General features: G+C 49.2%; 1 protein-coding gene across 3 annotated transcripts in view; it reads left to right on the plus strand.

Annotated features, from left to right (window-relative positions):
• The window catches only part of EXOC4 (exocyst complex component 4), a 394,149-nt gene that overhangs the window by 302,782 nt on the left and 68,302 nt on the right, over nucleotides 1-23,065 (plus strand). For 2 of the 3 annotated variants that reach the window (XM_044428719.1, XM_044428728.1), the window contains one exon: nucleotides 18,235-18,454. In XM_044428719.1, the coding sequence (XP_044284654.1) occupies nucleotides 18,235-18,454 (220 nt within the window). Of the gene's footprint in view, nucleotides 1-18,234; nucleotides 18,455-23,065 lie in introns of those variants that run through there. The other variant, XR_006414572.1, reaches the window with a different exon arrangement.

Raw genomic sequence — 23,065 nt, forward strand, 5'->3', positions numbered from 1 at the left:
TGTCAAAGCTAAATTAATACCGATGCCCATGTACCAGATATTAAAAGGCAGCTCCTCTTTTTCATAGTTTTGAGTTCTGGTTAATGAAAATGCATAGAGAGAGCCATGCATGTGGATTCTTTCTGAATCCCCGCAAAGAAATGGACAGAACAGTCACCAGTGTTTTTTTTAAATGACAGAAATTGTAGTAATATATAAGATAAAACCCCATAGCCCCTGTTGTTATTTTAATTTATATGAGATTACTTTCAGCTAATTGTGCTAAATTGTTCAGGGCCTGTCAAAAGCCCCCAAACGAACTCATTGAAAAGTGAGGCTTCCCCCAGTGGAAAAAGAACTTGGGAATAGCATTTGAACCAGGTCACCCTTTCCTCCCCTGTCTTTCATCTCCCCCTGTTAACTTTTAGATGGAGATTCAGTTCCTGGGAGCTGACAACTCCGGTCATGTTTGGCTTAAGCGACTTGGGAAAGAACTATGGACATGCAACAGCCTCCACTACCCCCCAATGTACCCAAAGGCAGTGAAAAATGCGGAGGGGTTTGGGGTCCATCCACATTGCAGAGCACAGAAATTATCCTACAAACACAGAAGCAAAGATCTGCCTTGATCTGAGAACAGTTGGTTACAGTATTTAAGATCAGCATCCATTCATTTATTTATCTGCCTCTCAGTGGGGTCCCACTAAGGTCAAGAAAAGCTTTTCATGTAAATGTCAGCCAAAGTTTGGAAGGCTCTTTGTTTTCTTGTTCTTCTGGCACGCTTGCAAAGACAATAGGCATAAAGAGGCTGGCATCGGTGAAGCCGATCCATATGGTACTCCGAGCTTGCGGAAGCTGTTCAGTAGCTCAGCATATGCCAGTCCCTTGTGGCCACCGAGCACCGAGCACGGAAGAACAGAGCTGCGTGGGGTGAGACCAAAGGCCTATTTGGCTCTTCCCACAGGGGCACCGAGTTGCCCCTCGGAAGCCTACAGGTGATAGCTCCCTCCCACTCATGACCACCACAGTGGGGAGATCCACGCTACTGGAAACACCATTTGCAGCTCCCAGATTCCAGAAACGTCAAGTCGCTCTGCATTAGCATGCTGGGCCAGCCTTTTAAAAAGAAGTTCTGCCAGACACGCAAACTCTTAGCCATGGCTAGTATTGACATTGTGACTAAGGTTCGGTAGTGGCAAGGCTGTCAGACCAAGCACGTGGAATAGGGCGCTGCTTCTCTAGGCCCACTACTGGCCATGCCATCCCTTCTTGTTCCTTGGGTTGCGTTACTCTTGGCGTTCTAGAAAGCTGAATTACCCGGGGGAGAGGCAGACTGAAGAGTGCGTCTATCTTGGGCCTCCAGCCAGGCCTGTAAGCCTTTCTGCTTGTATTCAGGCATCCCCCAACTATCTATCCATCTATCTATTATATTTCTACCCACCCATTGGTCAGAATGACCCTCTGGGACAACTGCAGAGGTTTCCTCTCCCTGCCCAAATGTATGGGATAGTCTGGCCTTGGAATTGGTAGGTTTGTGCGCAAATGGACCTTGCGGAGTATGTTTTAGGACCTCTGTCACTTCTTCAGTGTGGATCCCAGCAGTTCAGTAGGAACTGAACCAGCTGCATCCGATAATCCGAGCCCTTCCAATTAGCGGGACAATCCTTTGTTGCTTCCTTGGCCACCTCCACTTTGTTTGGCAGGTTACAGCAGCTGTTGGGAAGCCCATTTCAGCTTCTCCATATTCTTAGGCATCTGATCATGCGCACATCGGGAGCCTTCCAGTTGGATTCACACACCTAACAAACTACTGCTTACATTTTAATTGCTTCATCTAATCCCTTTATTAATCTGTAATGCGATTTGTCTTCAGTCGGAGACACTTCTGTTTAATTTAAAGAAAATGCTAACAGTATTCTGTTCCTAATTTATCCCCATCTGCACGGCTTTTGAGACTTATAAGTAGATTGTTACGGCATTAATTATGATTTCACGGCAAGAGCCGTGTTGCGCTGTAGGACTGATGGGATTGTGTCCCCCACTGCACCTTCAAACGAGGATTCTGCATGCGTCTCTCTGAACTCTCCTTGCCCTTTCAGAAGATTTGAAAAAGTAGAAAGGCAATGAAGCCACCAAGCCTGTTCCTATTTATCCATCCCTGTGAGTGCAATTTGTGCATCACCAGGCATCGTCAATGGAAAATTGCCTTGGGAATTCGAACTTTCAATTCCAAAGTTGTATTATAGGATTATTGTTCTCATGTTACCTGATGAGCTACAAGGGTTAGGTACATGTGTGTGTGTGTGGCTTTCGCTGACAACTGTAAAATTTCTATCCACTTGGCATTTCTTTGATTATTTAAGCCAGAGCTTAAGTACAAATAGTAAATTGGCCTGGTCTGTGAAAATCAGCCTTTCAAAAGCCGCCTTCCACCCCGGGTGTGACAACAAGGGATGCGGAGGTTCTCTAGAATCCATTCCGACTGTGTTTTGTGGGTTATCAGGGCCATCATTGGCTCCTGATTTTTTCTTTCCATGTGTAGAAACTAGACTCACTTCTCCTAAAAGGCAGCCTTCTATAGTTGTTGCCTCAGAGTCTGGATCAGAACAGGAAGAAGTGGGGTCAGAAGTCCACATTTGGTTCTGTGGGAAGTGCTGCTGAGCAGGAGGCATAGATGGGCAGGCTTAACTGTGGCAGATGACTCAGATCAAATGGGGAGAGCAGTTGGGTAGGGTCGCATCAGATCTTCCCACTGACTGGTCCACAAGTGGCCTGAACTGCCCTGAAGGTGGATCCAACACCTTTTGGCTGGGAAGGGAGGAAAGGGATTCAGCTTGGAATCAGCTTCTTACCATTAAGCCACATTTCCCTAGTGGCCAATATTCTGACTTCACTGATGTCTTTTGTTTTTTGACTTCTGCAATATGCTTCTTTTGCATAACCAAGACAGCCTCGCTGGCCAATTTTAAAGTTTAGTCAGAAGCTTCTGTCGTAATCTGCTTGGAAGGAGGGCCGGGAGAAAAGCCATCTCTGGACACCGGAATTTTGTTCCACTCCTCATTTGCATTAGTGCTAATGCCACTAATTCATGCAGATTCACATTCTTTCGTGGAAGTGCATCAGCACTAATGTTGAATCAGCACAAATCTTTCCCGAAATAGAAAAAACAGGTCTGCAAGTCCATGGAATCCCACAGGTCCACGGGAGCAAAAAGAGTTGTTCTGCTGCAGAGAGAGAAATTCAGATTGCATGGAAGCCATTGTGGTTTCTCTGACATTGTGTTAGTACCAGGATGGACTATGTTTTACAGTTACGGTAAGCTGTTCCTTCCCAAGACACGCTTTTTAAAAAGTAGGTATGGTTGGGTGACCCAACTCAAATATAGGCAGAGGCACAGCTGTGCCCTCCCGGCTGCCTGATGCCCACCATCCTGGCTTTCCAAAGGGACCTTGCTGACCTGCTTAGAGATCCACACACTAGTGTGGAACTGGTCATTTGGCGCCGCAGAACCTCTGCGTAGCACGCAGCTCAGCCCATGGTGCCATGGGGTGATTGTTGACCCAGGAGGCAATGGTCTCCTGGAAGCAGGAGGAGCTTCAGATGTGAAGGCAGCCATCGGTGTTTCTGGTCTTCTCCACGCCCCTGTCAGCACCATTCCATGCTTTGCAGCCGCCTCAGCAACTCGTTTGCCCGCCCTAACAAAAGAAATACTTCTAGCAGGTGCAATTGGACATGTTCAGTTTACTGAAGTCAGCACCATCGTGACCACAATATGGGGTGGGAAGACCCGGCTGTAGCTGCCCCGTCATCTCCTCCTCTCTGGCTGGGGCTCCAGATTCCTGGACTGTGCACCTAAGAGCTTGCCACGGCTACGGTCCCTTAGCAAATGCAGCTCCTTCCCCCAAAGGCCCCATCTGTGCAGTGAGTCACAGGGACCGATCCAGGGCATGTGGTGGAAGCCTGCAAGCCCTGTCTGTAAAGCTGTCAGGATTGTATGTGGGGGAGAAGATTCATTCTTGGCTTTTCCCTTCTTTGCATGAAGCAAAGACTTTCAGGCTTCCTGCAGCTTCTGGAGAATATTTGGGGTGCCCTGTTGCACAGTTCCATGCAATCCTAGCTCGACTTGTCTACTGTTGAAAAGGTGTTTGGAATCGAGTGCCGTCCCCGAGGAAAGGCAGAAACTTTAGCTGCCTGGCTCGTCTTTGCCTCCCTGCCTCCCCCACCCCACCCACCCCCTTTTTCCTACAGAGTCACGCCCGAGCAATATGGCATGGTTTGTGCTTTCCATCTGGAGCGCTGTGAGCACCGGCTGGTTCCAGCCATACTTTCAGCTTTCTTCCTTTTGAGTCTGTAATTAGAGCAACATCGTTGAGCTTTCAGCGAGCTTGTAGTGAAAGTTCGGGTGATAAAGCATAGCCGGAAAGAAAAGAAAGCTTTCCTTGTTGTTAGGAAGAAGCCCGGGTCACTCAGCAGCCCACTGACACCCCCGAAAGCCGGGTGTCAGACGTATCGGGGTGGACATTTCTGAGCAGTTACGATGAGGACAGGCTGGAGGTGATGCAGAGCCTCTTGAGAGCAAATTTTAAAATAGAGCTCTGGACAAAATGCTCCTGAACCAACATCAGAATGATTATTATGACTGGAAGCATGTCCAAAGCATTCTGTAATTATCCTAGAAAACTTTACAGCATCCTTACAAAGTAGCACAGTGTATTAGCCCCTCATCGCTGATGAATGTGGGGGCTACAGCTGGAAGGGACCCTCAGTGAGTCTGTAACTGAGATGAGATTTGCTCTGGAGGTTTCCAGCTTTGCAGGCTTAGGTATACCAATTATCAGTGAAATGTAACACTCCCATGAAAAGCTATACCTGTCTGGATGCATGTCACCTGTGGAAATGTGGGTCCTGGTGGCCGTGAGATTAGCTTGACTGTACTCTGAAATGTTGCAAGTTTGAGGCTTATCTGGGTTTCATCATGGACCTTTTTTCATAACTAGCCGTCTAGGTTTGTTGGGTTGCTTGCCAGGTTTCATTCCAATTCTGTCGTTCTTCCTTCTCACCCTGCAGTGTAGGACCATCCATCCATCTTCTACGAAAGATTCATCCTTGGTCCCTGCTCGTCCAAATTCTGTCCTCATCAGTCACCCAGAATTACTTAACACAGTCTTCCCCAGTGTAGCTCTTTCTAGATGTATTGGACTGCAGTGCCCAGATGCTGCCTAAGGGATTCTGGGAATTGTTACCCAACCCATCTAGTGGACACTAGTTTGGGACAGGTGACTTAGCAGGAAGACTGGCCTTATTTAAGAGAGAGTCCCAATTCATACAATCAGTCTGCATGCAGAAAAGATTACGATGAAGGCTCTTTCCTTGCCGTTTCTTGACGGATAGTTGTCCTACCCTCCATACTGACAATGCTTGTTGGAGGCCCTCTGAGTGAGGGATTTGGTGGAAACAAGCCATGGCTTTCCAAGCTGTGCTGTTTAAAAGACTCTGCATCCCACCACATGTAAGAATACAGAGCAGAAATATTCTGAATCAGATCCGTGGTCAGCTGAGTGTAGCATTCTACTTGTGGTGCTGACCATCCTTTGAACATGTTGGACATCTCTCCTTTTTATGACTCTGTCTGTTCCCATGAGCTCGTGTCATTCCTTTAATCAGCTTTCATTTGTGTGGAACAGTAGAAAAACAACAGATCGCTCCTTGTCTTGGCAAGACCTTGTCTTAAATCCTCCATTTTACTAATAAACTTAAAGTCATTGTGAAGGAACTTCGAAGGAATCCAGTCGCCAAACTCAGCTTCAGTGGTTTAGCACGTCCTCCGCCTGGCTCTTGCCCCAAACTTTGACACTGATGTTTTTCTCCAGAGCTTGTGCAATTGAACGTTGCTCATCCGTCGCTGTATGGCGGGGCATCAGTGCTCGCCTTGCATGAGCTCGTCCTTCCGCCTTAAAGGCCAGGATTGTGCAGCACCAGGGAGCTGCGTGTCTCCACCAACCCAGTCCCGGGTCTGATTAACACGATCTGGTACATAGGAGGATTCTAGTGCAAGCAATGTCCCTGGTAAGGCGTGGGCAGTGCTCATCCCCTCAAAATGTGCCAAGGGGAGTTTCATGCTTTCAGCAGGTTAAAAATGAGCTGGGCCAGAGATCCCTACCGCCGCCCTGTGTTCTGCACCACATTGTTTCTCACTGCCACAGGTTGGTGGTCATGCAAGGTGTTGGTTCGGTGTACTTCACTCTCCACATTCAAAAAATAAATCGATGAACAGCTGTCTAGAGTGGTAAGCCCAGGGCGGCTTATTTTATACTGTATTTTTGTATTTTTAATTTAATGTTTATATTTTTGATTTATAATTATTTTAACTTATTGTTGTAAGCCGCCCCGAGGCTTCGGCGAATGGGGCGGCAAAAAAAAAATGTTTTAATAAATAAATAAATCTTCTAGGAAGGGTGGTCCATTTCTGAAGTTCTACTCAGTCCAAGCCCAGTTAGAAGTTCTAGAACCCTAAGAAGGGAAGGGGAGGCAGGTCTGCAGTCACATAGAAACAGAGCGAGTCAGAAGGGGTCTCCCGGACCATCTAGTCTGACCCCCAGCTCCAGCCGGCTCCGCTCATGACATGCCTACCATGTGCACGTCCAACCATCCACGGCAGACGGCTGATCAGCAGATTGGATGCGCCTTCCCCACAGTAGTGAGACAGAGTGTATTGCTACTTATATTTCGGTTATGATTGCTAAATGTGCCCGTACATATATATGAACAAGTGCAAATTATGGTCCCCTTTCACCTTGCTTTTTGGTGATGCATTTCCTCTTTTTTTAGCAGTCGTAAGTGGCCACCTATAGCAGTCGGAAGAGAAGCATAAACCTCAGAAAAGCGGCTGCCGACTTCATGTCAAAATGTTTAATGTCTTTATTTCTGCATGGCCTGTCTGACGCATCCCTTATTCTCTTGAGGTAGATAGTGCTAGCCATGCTGCTCCTAAGAATGGCTATTATTATTATTGTTGTTGTTGTTGTTGTTGTTGTTTTGTGTGTGTTTTAATTAGTGACTGATCTAGCATGGAATAGGCTATTCCAAAGATAAATGGATGTATTCTAATCAAGGCTGACCTTGGCAGGAAGAAACCTGAACCATTCGTTTCATTCAGCAGATCCCAAAGTGGCTGCAATTTCCCTACTTCCAGTCTGGCAAGATTAAAAAAATAAAATAAAATAGAACTTCAGTCCAGATTAGAGCGAAGGGGCATCATTCTCCTTCAGGGATGAAATTAAGGTCAGGATTGGTTCCAGCTGTGTGGAATAAACCAGATGTGGCACGCTGTGTGATCTAGAGGAGAGCAACATGGATGGCCCTTCGGATGTTTGGACTTCCAAATCCCATCAGCCCCAGCAAGCACAGCCAGTGGTGGTGCAACAGACAGGGGATACGAATAGCAGTTCAAGCGATCCAATCTTGTCCAATGCTTATGTGGCCCATGATGGAGGTTTTGCCATTTGAAAGTTGCCCGGCCTTCTCCGTGTGTGAAGTTCCCTTTGGGGGTTCTTGTCGTTATCCTTGTGTTTATCTCTGCTTAGCTAATAGAATCTGACTTTTTTCCTTTGGTACCAGGCCTTCCAGAAGTGGAAGGACGGGTGGTTTAGCTTTTCAATGCCTTGCACAGGTCTTTTGATACCTGCATATAAGATTGTGTGCTTTCCACCTTTTAAGTGTGGCTCTGCAGACATTGTGATGCTTTTGCCTGCCGTTGCCTTTCTACAAAGCTCTTTAAGGTAGCTTTGCAAAACGATTTCTGTGCGTTTATGCATTCCCTCCTCTCCCTCCCATTCCTGCTCAGAAGTGTAACTTGGTGCTGTTCTCAGTTACGTCTCTTTACTGGAGCTCCGAGATCATGGAGAGCGCAGTGGTGCTCACGGCAGTTCCTCAGCCTGTCCCATTTCCCAGGGGAAGTAATTCAAGGCAGCCCTTCGAGCAGCCAGAAGGGTGGTCCTGTTTTGCAGACCAACCTAATTGCCAGTTTGGGGCCCCAAAAGAGACCCTCCTAGGAAGTGCTTTTTTTGTAAGAAAAAGGTGCCGGAACTCATGAAATTATTTACCTTTTGCACGTAGTCAATCACTGTACACACACTCACACACGTCAGTTGTGTAATGAAACATAACGGTTGCCACCCGCAGTAAACACTCAGCGCATGACCACACGACCAATCATAAGCTGAACAGCGCCATCACAACCAGTGCGGACAAATTACGCATGCATCGGATTGGACACACAAGCAGCCCGCATGCACCGTTTTAATGATTTTGCCGCCGACCTGCTACACTCGACAGGGCGATTCGAATCCACATGGACCAAACATCAAATTTTCAAAAGTTAGTTTTTTGGAAAATCTGTCGAAAAAAGGTGCCGGCACTCTGTTCTTGTGCGTTCTATGACAAAAAAAGCACTGCTCCTAAGAAATGCGGACCCCCTCAAGAGAGCCCCACACCAGCTGCAAGGGGTGCACGGGACCCCTCAGGGTGTTCCAAAAAGGAAACATTTGAGAGGGCCAGTGCCACCGGCGACGATCCAAGGCCCCAGGGTGCGTTGCCTCTCTGACTTTCCGTCCCTCTGAATAAGCTGCCAGCTGCAGAAGTGGATGGAAGGCCTGCTGTGCAACCCCAGATGTGCGCATCTGCACTGGAGGGCAAGCACGGGCGGCCTCCGATCGCGGTCGCCACCGTGCTGGCATGCCGGGTGCCACTCTCGCACTTGCCCTCTGGCTTTTGGCCTCGGGAGTCTTCCGACGACAAACTCCTGATTGCATTGATTTCTGCACCCGCGCACTGCGCGCAGGCGGCTAATCAGTCAGCTGAACGATAAGGAAAGATCTTGCCATCTGCCTGCTTCATTTAATGGAGTGTCAGCACGTCCCAAACAGGAAATAATTGGATTGACAGGACACGCAGTCAGTTACTAGACTGTTTGTTATCTTATTAAAAAGAGGGGCATGAAGGGGGAAAGGGGGGAGGCAGGCCAGGGCGCGGAGAATGGTCCCTGTGATGATCTGATCATGTCTGATGTCAGGGCACATGGCTCCCTATGGGGGCATCTTTGATATGTTCCCCAGCCGTTCTGGGTTTGCGCCGTTTCCATTTCTTCAAAATGCCCCAAGATAATATGCGTTTCTCTACTGCACTCATTTGTGGCCGGTTGCATCAAGACAGCCCCTGATCTTTATGCCTTCATGCACTTAAAATATATTTTATACTGGTCTTCAAGACAAACACTTCTTTATGAAGGTGAAATTTGAAACACTGATTTGCAAGGAAAAAGTGGGCATCCATCCATTGAAAAGCAAGCTGGAAAACCCGGGTCTTTTAGGTCTGGGTAAAAGCAGATGGATCTGGGCCAGCCTCATAGAGCTTAATGTGGGGATGTGAGCAAGTCCTCTGTGCCTGGTCTGTGGATCGGGACCGGTTCATATAAATAGAGGCAGGACCTGAAATAAACTGGTCCCAAGCCTTTCAGGGCTTTAAGGGTGGTTACTTTAAAGGAATCTAAATAGGGTCCAGAAAGACACTAGCAACCATTGTGGCTGGTACAGAATTGGTAGGTAGATCCCGATTGCCTAGCCAACTATATAAAATAGCAGCTACACCTTACAAATTGGAAATTGAGCTTTTTAATAATGATATAGTTGTTGTTTTCCCTTAGTTGGTAGCATTCTGAAAGCTCCAGGATCACTAAGCAGTGATAACAGAAATCTTGGCAACTGGCACCAGTGATAACTGACCATGGCAGATGCTGGGAAAGTGCCCCCTCCCTCTGAGAATTAGTGCCTGCCGTGATTGGCAGCTATATCGAATTGACCGAATCATCTTTGGGTAGGGTTAAAACTGTTAGTCGAAATAGTTAATGGAAAGTGTGTTTTTATCGTTCTACCCAGAACAATGTATATCCCCTCCCCCCACCATGCATGCCTGTCCTCCCAAGATCCTGGTAGTTTGGCCCAGAAGGAAGCGGTTGTGCAAAGATCGCCCAGAGAGCTTCATAGCTGAGTGGGGAACTGGCCTGTAGCTACCCAAGAATGAAAAAGGGTAGACGATAGATGGGGATGAATGGAGTCCCTGCTGAGCTCTAAAATGAAGAGGAACGGCTCACTAGATCAGCAGTTCTCAGCTTGGTGCTCTTTGGGTGTGTCGGACCACAACCTCCAACCATTGGCAGTTCTGACTGGGTCTGATGAAGCTTGTAGATGTCTAGAAGATGTCGAGTTGGGCAGGTCTCCTGTAGAAACTTCAAGGCTGGTAGCAGGCACTCCAAGCCACTGAGGTCACCTGAGCCTCAAGCGACAAAGATGGACCAAGGAGCACCACCAGGGTATGGACCTGCTTCTTCGCGGGGAGCACAATGCCATCCAGAACAGGTTGAGCGCCCTCCATCCGGTCAGAGGAACCAGCCACCGAAAGCACTTGGCTGGACTGAGCTTCAGTTTGTTGACCCTCATGAAGTCCATTGTCACAGCCAAGCCCCTGTTTAGCACCTCCTCAGCCTCCCCTGCTTATGATGAAAGGGAGAAACGGAGCTGCGAGTCATCAGCATACTGGTGGCAGCTCGCGCCAGAACTCCGGGTGACCCTACTCAGCGGTTTCATGCAAGCTCTGTGTTTGGAACTTAGCAGTTTCCCTATCTCCATTTTTCTTTTCGGTCTTCCTTTGGTGGCATAACTAATAGATTGCAACCCCATTTGGTCAGGAAGTGATCTCTGTGTCATCATTATGCTGCGCTTAGTGGAGTTAGAAGTGCTTAATAAGTATTAGAATGCCTTCGCTCCCCTTTCCAAGTGCGGGATGCTTCTATAGGAGCTGCAGTGGATACCCAAGAGTTAGGCTGCCTAGTTGATGCCGCATAAAATTGGTCTTCTTTCTGGGCACTGGAGGACTGCCCTGTGAAGCAAACACTTTGCAGCAAATTTGGAGGCTCTTTCATGGCATCTAAAAATTTAAAGGAACCCAGAAGATTTGATACGGCTATTTGATTAAGGAATCTTGGGATGGTGGGTTCGCACATCCAAAATGCAGCTCGTTCCGCTTCTTCCCTCCAGCTTCCGCCGTGCTCATTACCACGGCCTGATGGTGTACCTGCAAAGGACCCACACCGCAGCGGCGAGCCCACGGACCCAACCTGCCTAGCTCTGCCGGAGACAGTGCCCCTTCCTTGTTGAGCTCGCAGGCTTTGCAATTGTCTAATGGCCGTTTGTATTTTTAAAACCTTCACTGACCCAAAGCCCTGGAGTTTAGTCACCATTCAATTTAGTTGGGGTTGCTCTCTCATGTTGCTCCCCAGACTCTGTTTTGTTTTTATGTACCGTGATGGTTTATGGTTGTTAATAACGTGATCGCTCAGCAGTCCCCTGGCCAAAGGGAAAGGCTGCAGTTGGAGAGATTTATCTTAAAAAAGGATGGATTCCGCTGCAGGGGCTGCCTCGATGCATTGCCCCTCGGCGGGCAAATCTTTCCTGGACACACCCTGAGCTGTCAGAACAGTCTTGCCTGGCCTTTTCGCAGCTACCCCGATGGGTTGAACAACAGCTCCCATCATTCCCAACCTGCGCGGCTGCTGCCCATGCTGGCTGGAGGTGCAGCCCAGTGGATCCAGAAGGCTCCAGGCTGGTAAAGGCTGCATCAAGAGACTGCCAGTTTTCCTCTGCCGTGGCGTCCCTGAATGCTTCTGCTCTTCTTGCACTATCCAAGCCTTTCTCGAAACATCTCACTCTCTTCATTGAGTCTTGACCATGACTCTGCCTGTCCGTTATGCGTGCTTCAGAAAGGCATCGCTAACATTACACAGAATGTGTATTTACTCAGCAAGGAACAATAATCCTCCAGAAACAAGCAGAAAACACAAAAAATACAGAATTAATTCGACACGTTGAATACGAATGTAGAATATTCATAAAATAAAAAAACACGGATCTTCGTTATACAGAACACAGGGGAAACGATTGTCAGTGAAGGCATCTTTTCGGAAGATTCCAAGTGTCTTCAGGGCGTTGGCAAGGAGTTCCATCTGGACATCTGATTTAAAGGTCAAAGCATAACGACTGTTCTGGCAGGCAGCTCCTACTTGCTTCAGAAACCCTTCGCCAGAAGGCAGTGAAGTGACCTGCGTGAAACGGAGCCTTATACCTGTGGCCAGTCCTCATCCCTCTGCCCTGACTGAGGTCGATCGTACGCCTTTGAGATCTCTGTCTCACTCTGCGCACCGCCAGCCGTTCCCCTGGAGCCGGCTAGGAGAGGTGGTGCAGGACTCCGGGTTGGACGGGTCCGGAGCACAGGGCTGAGTCAGTATGCTGCCCAGTCATGCGCCCCCAGGGCAGTCTGGAGAAAGTTGCTCTCTCTTGTCCTTCCAGTCTTGTAGTGGTGAGGTTATGGTGGGTTGGAGAAACCCCAGATGCATTTCCACATGCGCCTTGGAGGAAGGTTTGGAGGAACCACCAGCCGGTCCAGGCAAGTTCATCGCTCAGCCTGCCAGCTTCTTCCCCGTCTTTCTGAAAGGAAACGGTCCTGCCCCTCTTCAGCAGCAGATGGGAGGGGAGAGCTTTTCCCTGAAGGGGAGGGGGTCTGGGCAGGTGGATCGCACCCGCAAGGCCGCATGGGACTGTTTTGTCCCAACTCTGGAACCAGAAGAGGCTCCCTACTCCTGCCATCATGGTTGGCTGATGGAGGAACGGGCTGTGCTAGCTCTAACTGTTTCTGTGCAGTAAGGAGCAGGCAGGTAAAGAGCAGGTGTGGCAACCAGGACCCTCCAGCTCATGGCTCATTGCCCAAAGGGCCACCCTTTGACCACCTCCTCACAACAGCCCAAACTGGGCCGTGTACCTGGATAAATCTCCTTCAGGCAAGGTGTCCGACTGGAGGAATTGTTAGGTTTCTTCCTGCCATAAGACTGCATGATGCATTGAGGCTGGAAAAACTGGAACTGAATAGAAGTGGGGGCGCTAAGAGGGAACTGTGTGAGCACGTGACGGAGAAAGAATGGTTTATCTCTGCACGCAATGAAGTATTTGTCACCAGCTTGTTCTTAAAAGCAATATCTGTTCCGTAATATGCGATGATACTGTGGCCCAATTCCCCAGCGTCTAGTTTCCTCCGCGAATGCCGCACGTTCCTCCTTTTAATACCTCCTCGAAGAATGTGCCTTCAGCAGCAAATGATCTCTGGCACATCCAGTACAGAGGATATTTTACATTTATTAAACTGCATGTATATTTAATCGTCAGTGTCCTCCGATACTTCCAGAGTTTCAGTAGCATTTCTTTTCAGCAAAGGAAAGATGGGGCAAAGGGAGGCGGCAGGGGCGACACAACGGGAACGGTGCTTTCATCAAGTCGGTCGTTTTGCTAAATGCAGTTTTGTCCATTCGGAATGGCCGCAATCTTTGTGGTGACAGAAAAAGCGGAACGGTGTTTTCGGCTACACCCAAAGGGGCTACTGGCACTTCGCTTCTTGGCTGGGACGTGGCCCTGAAAGATCTTGGGCTCGGCTTCACTATTCTCTTCTCAAGGCTGAAGGTACCCAGTCCTCCAATCTGTGATCCTTGTGGGCCTTCGTTTCTAGTTCCCTGATCAGGTTTGTTGCCCTTCTTAAAGAGTGGAATCCAAATCTGGGCATTGTGTTTGATGTGAGGTTTGGCCAGTGCAGAACAGAGCAGTCATTTCTTGTGCTTTTGAGACTATTTTTCCGTTGACGATGGCGCTTTTCGGAGGAGCAAAGCTCAGGGAACCAAGGTTCAATTGGGATGCCAGGAAGTACTTCCTGATGGTTGGGTCCCCTCGGGTGTGGACTGGGCTTCCACGGGAGGTGGTTGAGGCCCCATCGGTGAGGGTGTTCAAGGACAGACTGGACATGCACATGGTGGGCATGCCATGAGCGGAGCCAGCTGGAGCCGGGGGTCAGACTAGATGGCCTGGGAGGCCCCTTCTGACTCACTCAGTTTCTATGTTTGTCTATTTCCCTTTTTCAGCAGCGACATCACATGACTGATCTATATTCAGCTTGGGTTCAATTGTAATTCCAAGCTCCTTTTCACACATGCTCCTTTTTTCAGAACTTTACACTTGTCTCGGCTGAATTGGATTGTTATTTTCTCTCCACTTCTCTAATCTGTCAAGATTGTTTGAAGTTTTGTTTCTCTCTTCTAAACATAGCATCCGTTCCTCCCAGTTTCTCCTACCTTTCCCCCCAGATGTGAAAGGGTGCAGGACAAAACTGCAGCGCCCTACTCAGGACCCCCCTCCAGTGTGAAGAGGATCCATTGGGCTCTTTGAGGATAGTCGACGCTCATTGATACCCAGTTCCTCGGCCCCTGTTGGTCCACCAAGTAGCAGTGCCGCTCAGCCAGCATTTAGCCAGCTTGCTAATCTGACTCTCATGGGGCCTTGCTGAAGTCAAGCTATGCTACATCCTCAGCATTCCACAGCGATCAACACAGCAACCTGTTACTCTGGGAGACGCGTTCTTCTCAAATCCCCACTGATTTCCAGTGGTCGTTGCATCCACTTCAAGGTATTTGCAACCTGACCACTTACTTTATCATCTCCTCTGTAGTCTTGCCAGGTGCAGACTCTGGTCCATAATTCCTTGACTCTTCTTTTTCAAAATAAGGACATGGCCTTCCCCCAGTCCTCGGGTACGTCGGACCTTCTCTGGAGGTTCTGATCGCCCGTCCTCCAGCACCTTCAGCCTTCGAGTATGCGGTTCCTCTGGACCTAGAGACCTGGACTCATTTCAGGAGCTTGGATATTCCTGGGCCATCTTGCTGTCAACCTCACGCAGCACTCCCACCTTTTCAGCCTGTTTGTCACATATACCAGATGTGACAGAGATCCTCTTGTGGGAGAAGCCCGTGCCAAAAGAAGAATTATGTTGTTCTGCCCTTTCTTTGTCGCTTGTCAGCATTTTGTCATCTTCACTGAACAGCTGGTCTGCCATTACATTTGTCCTCCTTTTACTGTGAATTCATCTGAAGAAGCCCTTTCTGTTAGGGGAACAGGCTGTGTTTCTCTGCTCTCTCTAGGGAATGCTTGAGAAAGATTGTGAGGTATTCTAAGACTACCTGCAACCCAATCTGAATACCCGTGGCCTGTGTGTAAACTCAGGTCTGTGTGTAAACCGTGTGTAAACCGTCGTATGCCCAGGCTCCCTGCTCCAGCAAGGGTGAAGGTGTGCAAGGGTGACAGTGAAATTATCCAACTAAAAATTGCATTCTTAAGCAAAGCAAGAGCAGGCTATGCCAAAGATTATACTCATCATTAGTTTCTGTATCAATACCCAGGCCAAGACAATAAAGTTGGGAGTTAAAATGATTTAGGTTTTGGAAAACAAGAAGCCGATATATCCAGTGACTTGTCATTTACACAAAAAATACAGGGAAAGGACTTGATGTTACCTAAAGTGCCTCTCTGTCTAAAGGGATCGCTTAATTGTAGTCACAAATCTCCTTGAATGCTTTTCTGGAGAGATGAAGCAAGTTAAATTTGTGTATCATTCAAGAGCTTGCTGCTGAATTGGATATGAGATGGAGATTTTAGCAGCGGCTCTTTCTGCATCTTTAAGACTCCCACCCGATTGTTTTCTTCTGTGCAGAAATTTCGAAGCAGCATGGGACCAGGCACGCTGCTTCCCACCCCCCTCCAGCTTCATTAGGGCTTTGGACTCCCCCCCAGGGCATCATCTGGGGTCACGGTCCAGCAGCCCAGAAATGTACCTTGCTTTGCATTTTGATTTGCAAAAATCTCCTTAGCATTTTACAAGAATGGAGCACTGCGGTTGTTATGTTAAATAAGTGTAATTACCATGCGTTAAGGGAATTTTCCATCCTTGACTTGCCACAGGACTTGCTTTCTCACACTGCGGAAAATACACCCCACAGCGCTCTCCTTTAAAAAAAAAACCCAACCAAAACTTTATAGGTTTTTTCCTTCTCCCCACCACCCCGCCATGGGATGGTTGCAATTGGGAGGGCTGCGCATGGAGTCTGACGCCGCCATCAATGTGCAGCCGGATAGCTCTTTCCGTGATGAAGCCCCGTCATGGAATGGACCCACACAGGCCTGGGTGCCATCGGGCCGCTGGGGCCACACGCAGCGCTTCCGCTGCTTTTCCAGCCAGCGCCTGAGTCTGGTGGCCCTTCCTCCCTCTGAGCAAGAGCGGGGCCATGTTGCTGCCGCTGCCGCCGGCATTTCAGAGGAGGGCTGACCGGCTGAGCCTACCAGGCTGGATGCAAGCAAAGCACGGCACTGACGCTTCCCTTACCGCCCTGTTGCCATTTGAATGGGCACATGGGTCCAGACGGGCTGCAGACGAAGCAAGGGGAGGCCGGCGCTGTGGGAGCGGGACAGTCGCCGGAAGACATCGGGGGCCAGGCCCGCCGCGTCTCCGAGGCCGTTTGTCTGGGTACTCTGCACATGCTGGTTTCCGAGCGGCAGAGCCAGCGGCCCCGACGTGCTTGTCGTGGACGCCGAGGGCTTCCAGGGGCACGGATAGGTAGTGCCCGCTTCGCACAGCCAGGCCGGCCGCCTCGGCGGTTGGCTGCAGCTCGACCCACGTGAGCCTTTCCCTGCTGGTGCCGGAACAGCTGTGGGCGGCCCCGTCGGGATGCTCCATCCGCCGTCACTGCAGGCCTGCAGGCCTCCAGGCATGGCCTCCACCTGGCTTGCAACGCAGAAGGAGGCCACCTGCCGGCAGTGACTCGTGCGGAGGGGCCTGCATACCTGGACGCTGGCGCACGGAGGGACCGGGACGCGGGGCTGCCCCCCCCCCACCTTCCCAGCAGACGGAGTGAGCGCACGTGGGGCCGGCCCAGGCAGCCTTCCCACCTTTTTGCCGGGTGGTGCGGGTCTCAGAGCTCCGAGGCCTCTGCGCACCTGCTCCCAGGGAGGCTGCCTGCTCTCTGCCATTGTCGCCGTCTTCTTGGGGGCCTCCTCCTCGTGGCCACACGTCGGTGGCTTGGCAGGTAGAGAACCGAGGGACGAGCCGCTGTCTTCTCACCACCAGTGTGCACTGGGCCAGAGTGAGAGGCGGGGGCACAAGCGGCCCAGTGGGGACGGGGGGGGCTGCCACGGGCCAAGGCTCCTCCTTCGGACAACCGCCGGCCACAGGTCTTTCCCGCCCCGGCCTGCCCTCTCTCACATTCCCTGCAGGAGCAACTCCAGGGGGCTGCTGTCAGTCGGGCCCTGCTCCCCAGCCATTTTTCAGCTCAGAAGACCTTCTGTGCAATGGCTTTTCTTTCCCCCATGAAGGAGGGAAAGAAACAGGATGTCTGTATTTTCCCTGTATTTTTCCCTTTGCAGGTGAAAGGGAAAGGAGGCTGGAGAGGGAACTTTCAAGGAGAAAACGACCCACTAGGGAAAAGCAATGGATCCTCTTCATTGTGTACCCAGAGTCGTAGCTCGAGCAGACTAGGGGTTTTGTGTGGTTTTTAAATTTATTTTATTCTTTATATATCTATTTCAGTTCTAAGCCTCCCCATTAGCCATATAGCTCCCTGGGCAGGTTACAGCAGCAAAATACAAAATAAACTACAAAATAGATTAAAATGCAATATAAAATGACAATTATAAATAAAAATGTTAAAGCCAATATAAGATGCAGCGCAATATCAAACCGTGTCAAACGCGGCGTGTTTGTTTTGCTTTGGTTCTTAGATGCAGCGAAATGACTTGTGGGATCCCAGGTGTCGTCAGCGAACCGGCCGGGGCTGCTGCTCTCACTGGGCCGTGTAGCCAGTGGCGCACGGCAGAGTCAAGGCCTGGCTGGCAGGGGCCCACCTGCAAGTGTAGAGCTGCTCTGGGGCTGGGGGGGGTGAGCCGGGGCCCTGCAGGTGGCTTGGACTATGACTCTTCCTGGCCCCAGCCATGGCCACATATTGCGGAGGTACCATGTTGACCAGTCCTGCTGTGGAGCGTCACTCTTCATTGTATAGAGTTCTTAAGGAACCGGCAGGCATGATCTGCAGGCCAGTCCTTACTTGAATAGGGTCCATCATGCCCTGGAACAGTAGATATGCCTGTACGATTCGATGTTACTGATGTCTAGAAATCATATCAACGCAGACCATTTCTCACTTCTAGTAGGAGTGCATTTCTGAACAACAGGGTGGCACGCAAACCCGATTGATCCACATTGGAAGTCACTGGCTTACTCTAGTTGCGTAGGATTTGGTCAACACAGTACCAATGAGCCTTCTGGCCTGCTAATGTGTTTCAGGTTCATCCAAGAGATTGAGCACGCTTTGGGACTCAGCCCAGCGAAGCAGTGCCCCCTCCGGGAATTCCTCACCATGTACATCAAGAACATCTTCCTCAACCAGGTCCTGGGTGAAATCAACAAGGAAATAGAGGGCGTCACCAAGATAACCGACCCGCTGAAGATCCTGGCCAATGCAGACACCATGAAGATGCTCGGGGTGCAGAGACCTCTTCTGCAGGTAAGGGCGCTGGGTGGATTTCAGAACGGGGCTTCCCACTCGGGTTCTGGCACATCTCCAGGAGACAGGCTGGGCACCACTGCAGAAGAACCAGCAAGGACACTTGACCACAGTTGAAAGTACAAGTCGTGCAGGCGACTCGGCAGCTTCCTTCAGAAAATGGAGGCCGTGCTTAGATGAGGAAGCTAACAGGAGTACAAGCTTGCACAAGGCAGGTTGCGAGCGCATGATAAGAGATGCCAAAAAAGAAAAGAGGAACATATTGTTCATAACGTGAAGGCCCATAATAAAGAATTCTTTATATATTTTAGAAGCAAGAAACCAGCTGGAGAGGTAGTTGGACCACTGGATGATAATAGAATTAAAGGAGTACTAAAAGTGGATAAGGAATTGGCAGAGAAGCTGGTTGAATTCTTTTTATGTGTTTGTATAGCACAGTCATTACCTGTTCCTGAACTTAAATATTCAGGAAGGGATTCTGAGGAATTAAGGTAGATGGTGATGATAAAAGATGAAATCTCAAATGTATTGACATACTGAAAGTTAATAGATCACTAGACCCATTTGTATCCATCCTGGATTTTCTAAAGAATTCTAATATGAAATTGGTGACCTTCTTTCAAAAATATGTAACACGTCTTTCAGATCAACACTGTTCCAGAGGACTGGAGAATGGCCAGTATAACACAAGTTTTTAAAAAGGGATCCAGTGGAACCCTGGCTCCTTCACTTAATGTCTGTTCTGAGTAAATTGATTGAAAGGGCTATGAAAGATAGAATCTGTAGGCATATACGGCGCAAACCCTGCCGAAAAAGCATCAACGTAGCTTCCACAAAGCCTTGTCCTGTCTCACCACCCTGGTGAGTTCTTTGTTTGCATGAACTCGCAATAGTCTTTTGATGAAAACCCTCAACTGAGGAAACCGAGCAGAAATGGATTAAAAGGATCAAGAACTGGTTAAAGAACAGAAGACTGGGAGTAGGAGTAAATGGCAAACTCTCTCAGCAGAAGGATGTACTCAGTGGGGTCCCACAGGCAGAATTCTGTATTTTGACCAGTGCTTTCCCACTCAGTCATGAATGCTTTGGAACGAGGAGTGACCAGTGAAGTGGCCAAGTTTGCTGATGACACTAAGCTATTTTGGGTGGTTGAACCAGAAAGGATTGTGAGGAGCTTCAAGGGGCTCTCTCCACACTGGGAGAACGGGCATCCGATTGGCAAACCCTGTTCGGTGTAATCAAGTGCAGAGCAACGCATGTTGGGGCACAGTCCCAACTTCGAGTATAATCTGATGGGATCTGCAAAAAATGGAGATATTGCCATATCCCTTACCTTACATTGCCTACATGGACAGTCAAGAAAGCACCCTTATCTGTCAGATGTGACATTGTCTGTTTAGGCTAATACAAACATGATCTGCTTGAACATTTATTATTATTATTATTATTACATTTTTATACTGCCCATAGCCAAAGCTCTCTAGGCAGTTGACAGCAATAATCATAGAATCATACACTCAGGTCACCCATCCCACTTCTGCCCAGGCCTGACCCTGCTTAGCTTCCAAGATGAGGCAGGATCAGGCACTTCAGGCTACATGGAAGCTTTTTTTAAAGAGAGCCCACTCTCTCTTTTACATGTGTCATTTTCGCACCTGAGCCAGCTGGCTCGTGGCCAGTGGAAATTGCATGCCGCCTGCCGCTCTTTTCCAGCACAAGTCTCAGTAAAACAACGGTCTGCTTACTTCCTTGCCTCTCATTGCAACCAGTGACCAGAGAAACAAAGCCAGTGGCTGATGTTTTGATATTTGTTGTTTCCTTGCAGACATTTAAAAAGAGGACTTATTGCGCAGAAGGCAAATAGTTCAAGAAAAACTCTTGCCAGTTTTTCCTCTGTCAATAGTGTATGTGGCAGCTTTCCCCAACTTGGAGTTTTCCAGATGGTTTGGATTAGAACTCCCAGAATTATTGACCATTGGTCATGTTGGCTGGGGCTGCTGGGAGTTGAAGTGCAGAACGTCTGGTTGGTGCCAGTTTGACAAAAGTCTGATACGCACGTCTTCAACCCAAGGGCACCTCTTGGTCAAAAAAGGGACTTCCCAGGGACTTCTCCTCATGGTGCTGGTTCTGGCTTGACTGACGTTGTAGAGCTACAAAAGGAAAGGACTTTTTGTGTATGTGGTAGCACGTCAAGCGGCCTAAAGGATTTCTTGTCTTGCAGCTAGAGGGAACATTCCCATATAAATGGAAAATGGAGTCATGTAGAATAGAATGTTCCAGGCTTTCCGACTAGTAGTGCGTTGACCCTCTGGCGTGTGTTCATAGCATCCAGCCCTATCTACTTGGCAAGAATTCTGTTTATCTCCCTTTATCAAGTCAATTCTTCTGTGGAAGTCTAGCCATTCTCTGAACTAAGACCCTGATAGCAGAGCTGTATTGAATTCGGTATGACCAAAAGGCCAATGACGGGCATCTGCATTTGGCATCCCACACAACATCTCAGTACATCAAGTTAAGTACGTTTGGTCTTTGTGGTGACTGGTGAGTGAAACTTTGGGCATCCAGACCCTACCAAACTTGGGTAGACAGTGAAGACTCCAGACTTTTGGAGGGAAATGGATCTCCTGGAGTCTCAGACCAGAGCATCCTCGGTCAAAAATGCCCGGGTGCAACTGGGTTGCTGGGCCGCTTCCATGGCGACGGCACTCATCCAGTAGGAATGGCAATACGTCAGTTTCTCGGGCCATGTGCAGCCACCCTGAAGATGCACCCTGCAAGCCAGAACTTGTGAGGGCCACCTCGATAGCCAAGCGCCACAACGAGTTGCACAGTCCCGCCATTAGTGGCGCACGATCATCCGTCCCCACAGCGTCTCCTTGAGTACATCTATCTCCCGAGGCAAAGCACGTTGCAGTTCCTTCTTCTCCCACTCTGGAGCCGGCAACGTGCGCGCTTGGGATGACCGGGTCTTCTTGACGTGGCTCCCAAGGCTGCTTCAAAACAGATTCCCCTCCACCCTCGGGAGGCGTCTTCCCTTGGGACGCGTCACATGTGCACGACCATAAGTGCTTTTGACAAAGCCATCCCATAGCGGACGGTCGAGCAAAACTAGTTCTGAAGGCGACGGCACAGCTGCTTCCGCTGTCATTACTTGCTTGAGATAATGAGGCCGTCGCAGACCGCCGTTCCCTCTCGCTTCTGGGGGAGAGCGCTTGCGACTCTCCCAAGAAAACATCCCTGCCAGCCGTGCAGGCATACTGTCCTCATCTTGTCAAATTACTGCGCTTTAATCAGATGGATGTTGGGGACGCACAACGTTCAAATGGCCACCGACTGCCAGGCGGGTTGTGTTACGTAGTGCTATAAACAAATGAGTTTTCTTTCAGGTCCATTTGCAGCCCTAATCAGAACCTATTAGGCTGCAGTTGTAGCCGATCAATCGTGCATCCCTTGCTTCTCAAGACTGAACGTGACCTTTGAGACATGAGTGGAAATTCTGATCAATAAATAATGCTTTACAGCAATGTAGTAATTTTCAGGCTTCTCAGAAGTGCTTTTTTTGAATATTTGCACACACACTTTCCATTATCGTAGCTAAACTGAGCCCCCAAGAGGTTATTTTACAATGAAGGATAGTCTGGATCCTGGGATAAACACAGCTGAAGGTAAAGATTCTGTGATGCAGGTTTGTTTGTTTTAAGGTATACATTTTCCCCTTTCGGTCTCCATTTAGTTCCCCAAAGCAGCTGATAGCGGGAGTATGAAAATAGCAGGGTTAAAGCCGTGCTCACTAATTACTGCTACTTTTAACAGGTTAGTGTTGCATCAGTGGAGATCTGGGCAACACGGTGGCTTTTTTAAATGAGGTGCCATTTCACTGGCGCTTTGTGAGGAAATCAGAACTGAATTGTGCGCAGGTTGATCCAGCGAAGCGCATGTCCAGCGTGGGGCAGCCTCGGTGGGGAGATTCACACAAGTAGCATAGATCCCCGAGCTCCCTGCGGAATGTCTAGGGCCGCCCCAGAGGAAAGATAGTCCTTTCCCTTCCCAAGACGGTCACAACCTTCCTGCACGTTGGAACATAGAATTGGGCGTGAGCCAGCCCACTCAGAGAAGCTTTTTAGTTGTGGCTCAGATTGGAACTGGGTATGACACATATTATGGGATTCCTGCCAGCAGCTGCTGCCCCGTGTCAAGCTCTCCCTTCTCGCTTCTTGATTTAAGTAAGAAAACATGTCATTCCCTCTTTCCTCACCATACGTTCAGGATCGGCCAATAATATGGAGTGAGCCTAGAAGAAAGCATGATGCACTGAGCCATTTCCTAGCCATCCCTTACAGGTAGAAGTAGAGGAACTCTCGTTCATGCCAAGTTCCCGCTTTTGGCCGCAACCCTGCCTGACTCCACTCTCGGACAATGGTCTGGGCAACAGCCAAATCCCTGGCCCTGTCTGTTCAGCTGGCTTGGTGTTCCCAAACCCTTCCTGCTCCCCAGCGTTTCTTCATCTCCTCCCCCTTCTCTGGCTGTCCACCTGCCTGCCTACCTGGCACATTGTTCCCTGGTGCACGCTGGGGGTCACACTTGCCGGGATGCAAGAAGAAGAAAAATTAC

This window comes from Varanus komodoensis, unplaced genomic scaffold (genome assembly GCF_004798865.1).
Source record: "Varanus komodoensis strain SLA01 unplaced genomic scaffold, ASM479886v1 scaffold1, whole genome shotgun sequence".
In the NCBI taxonomy this organism is placed as follows: domain Eukaryota; kingdom Metazoa; phylum Chordata; class Lepidosauria; order Squamata; family Varanidae; genus Varanus; species Varanus komodoensis.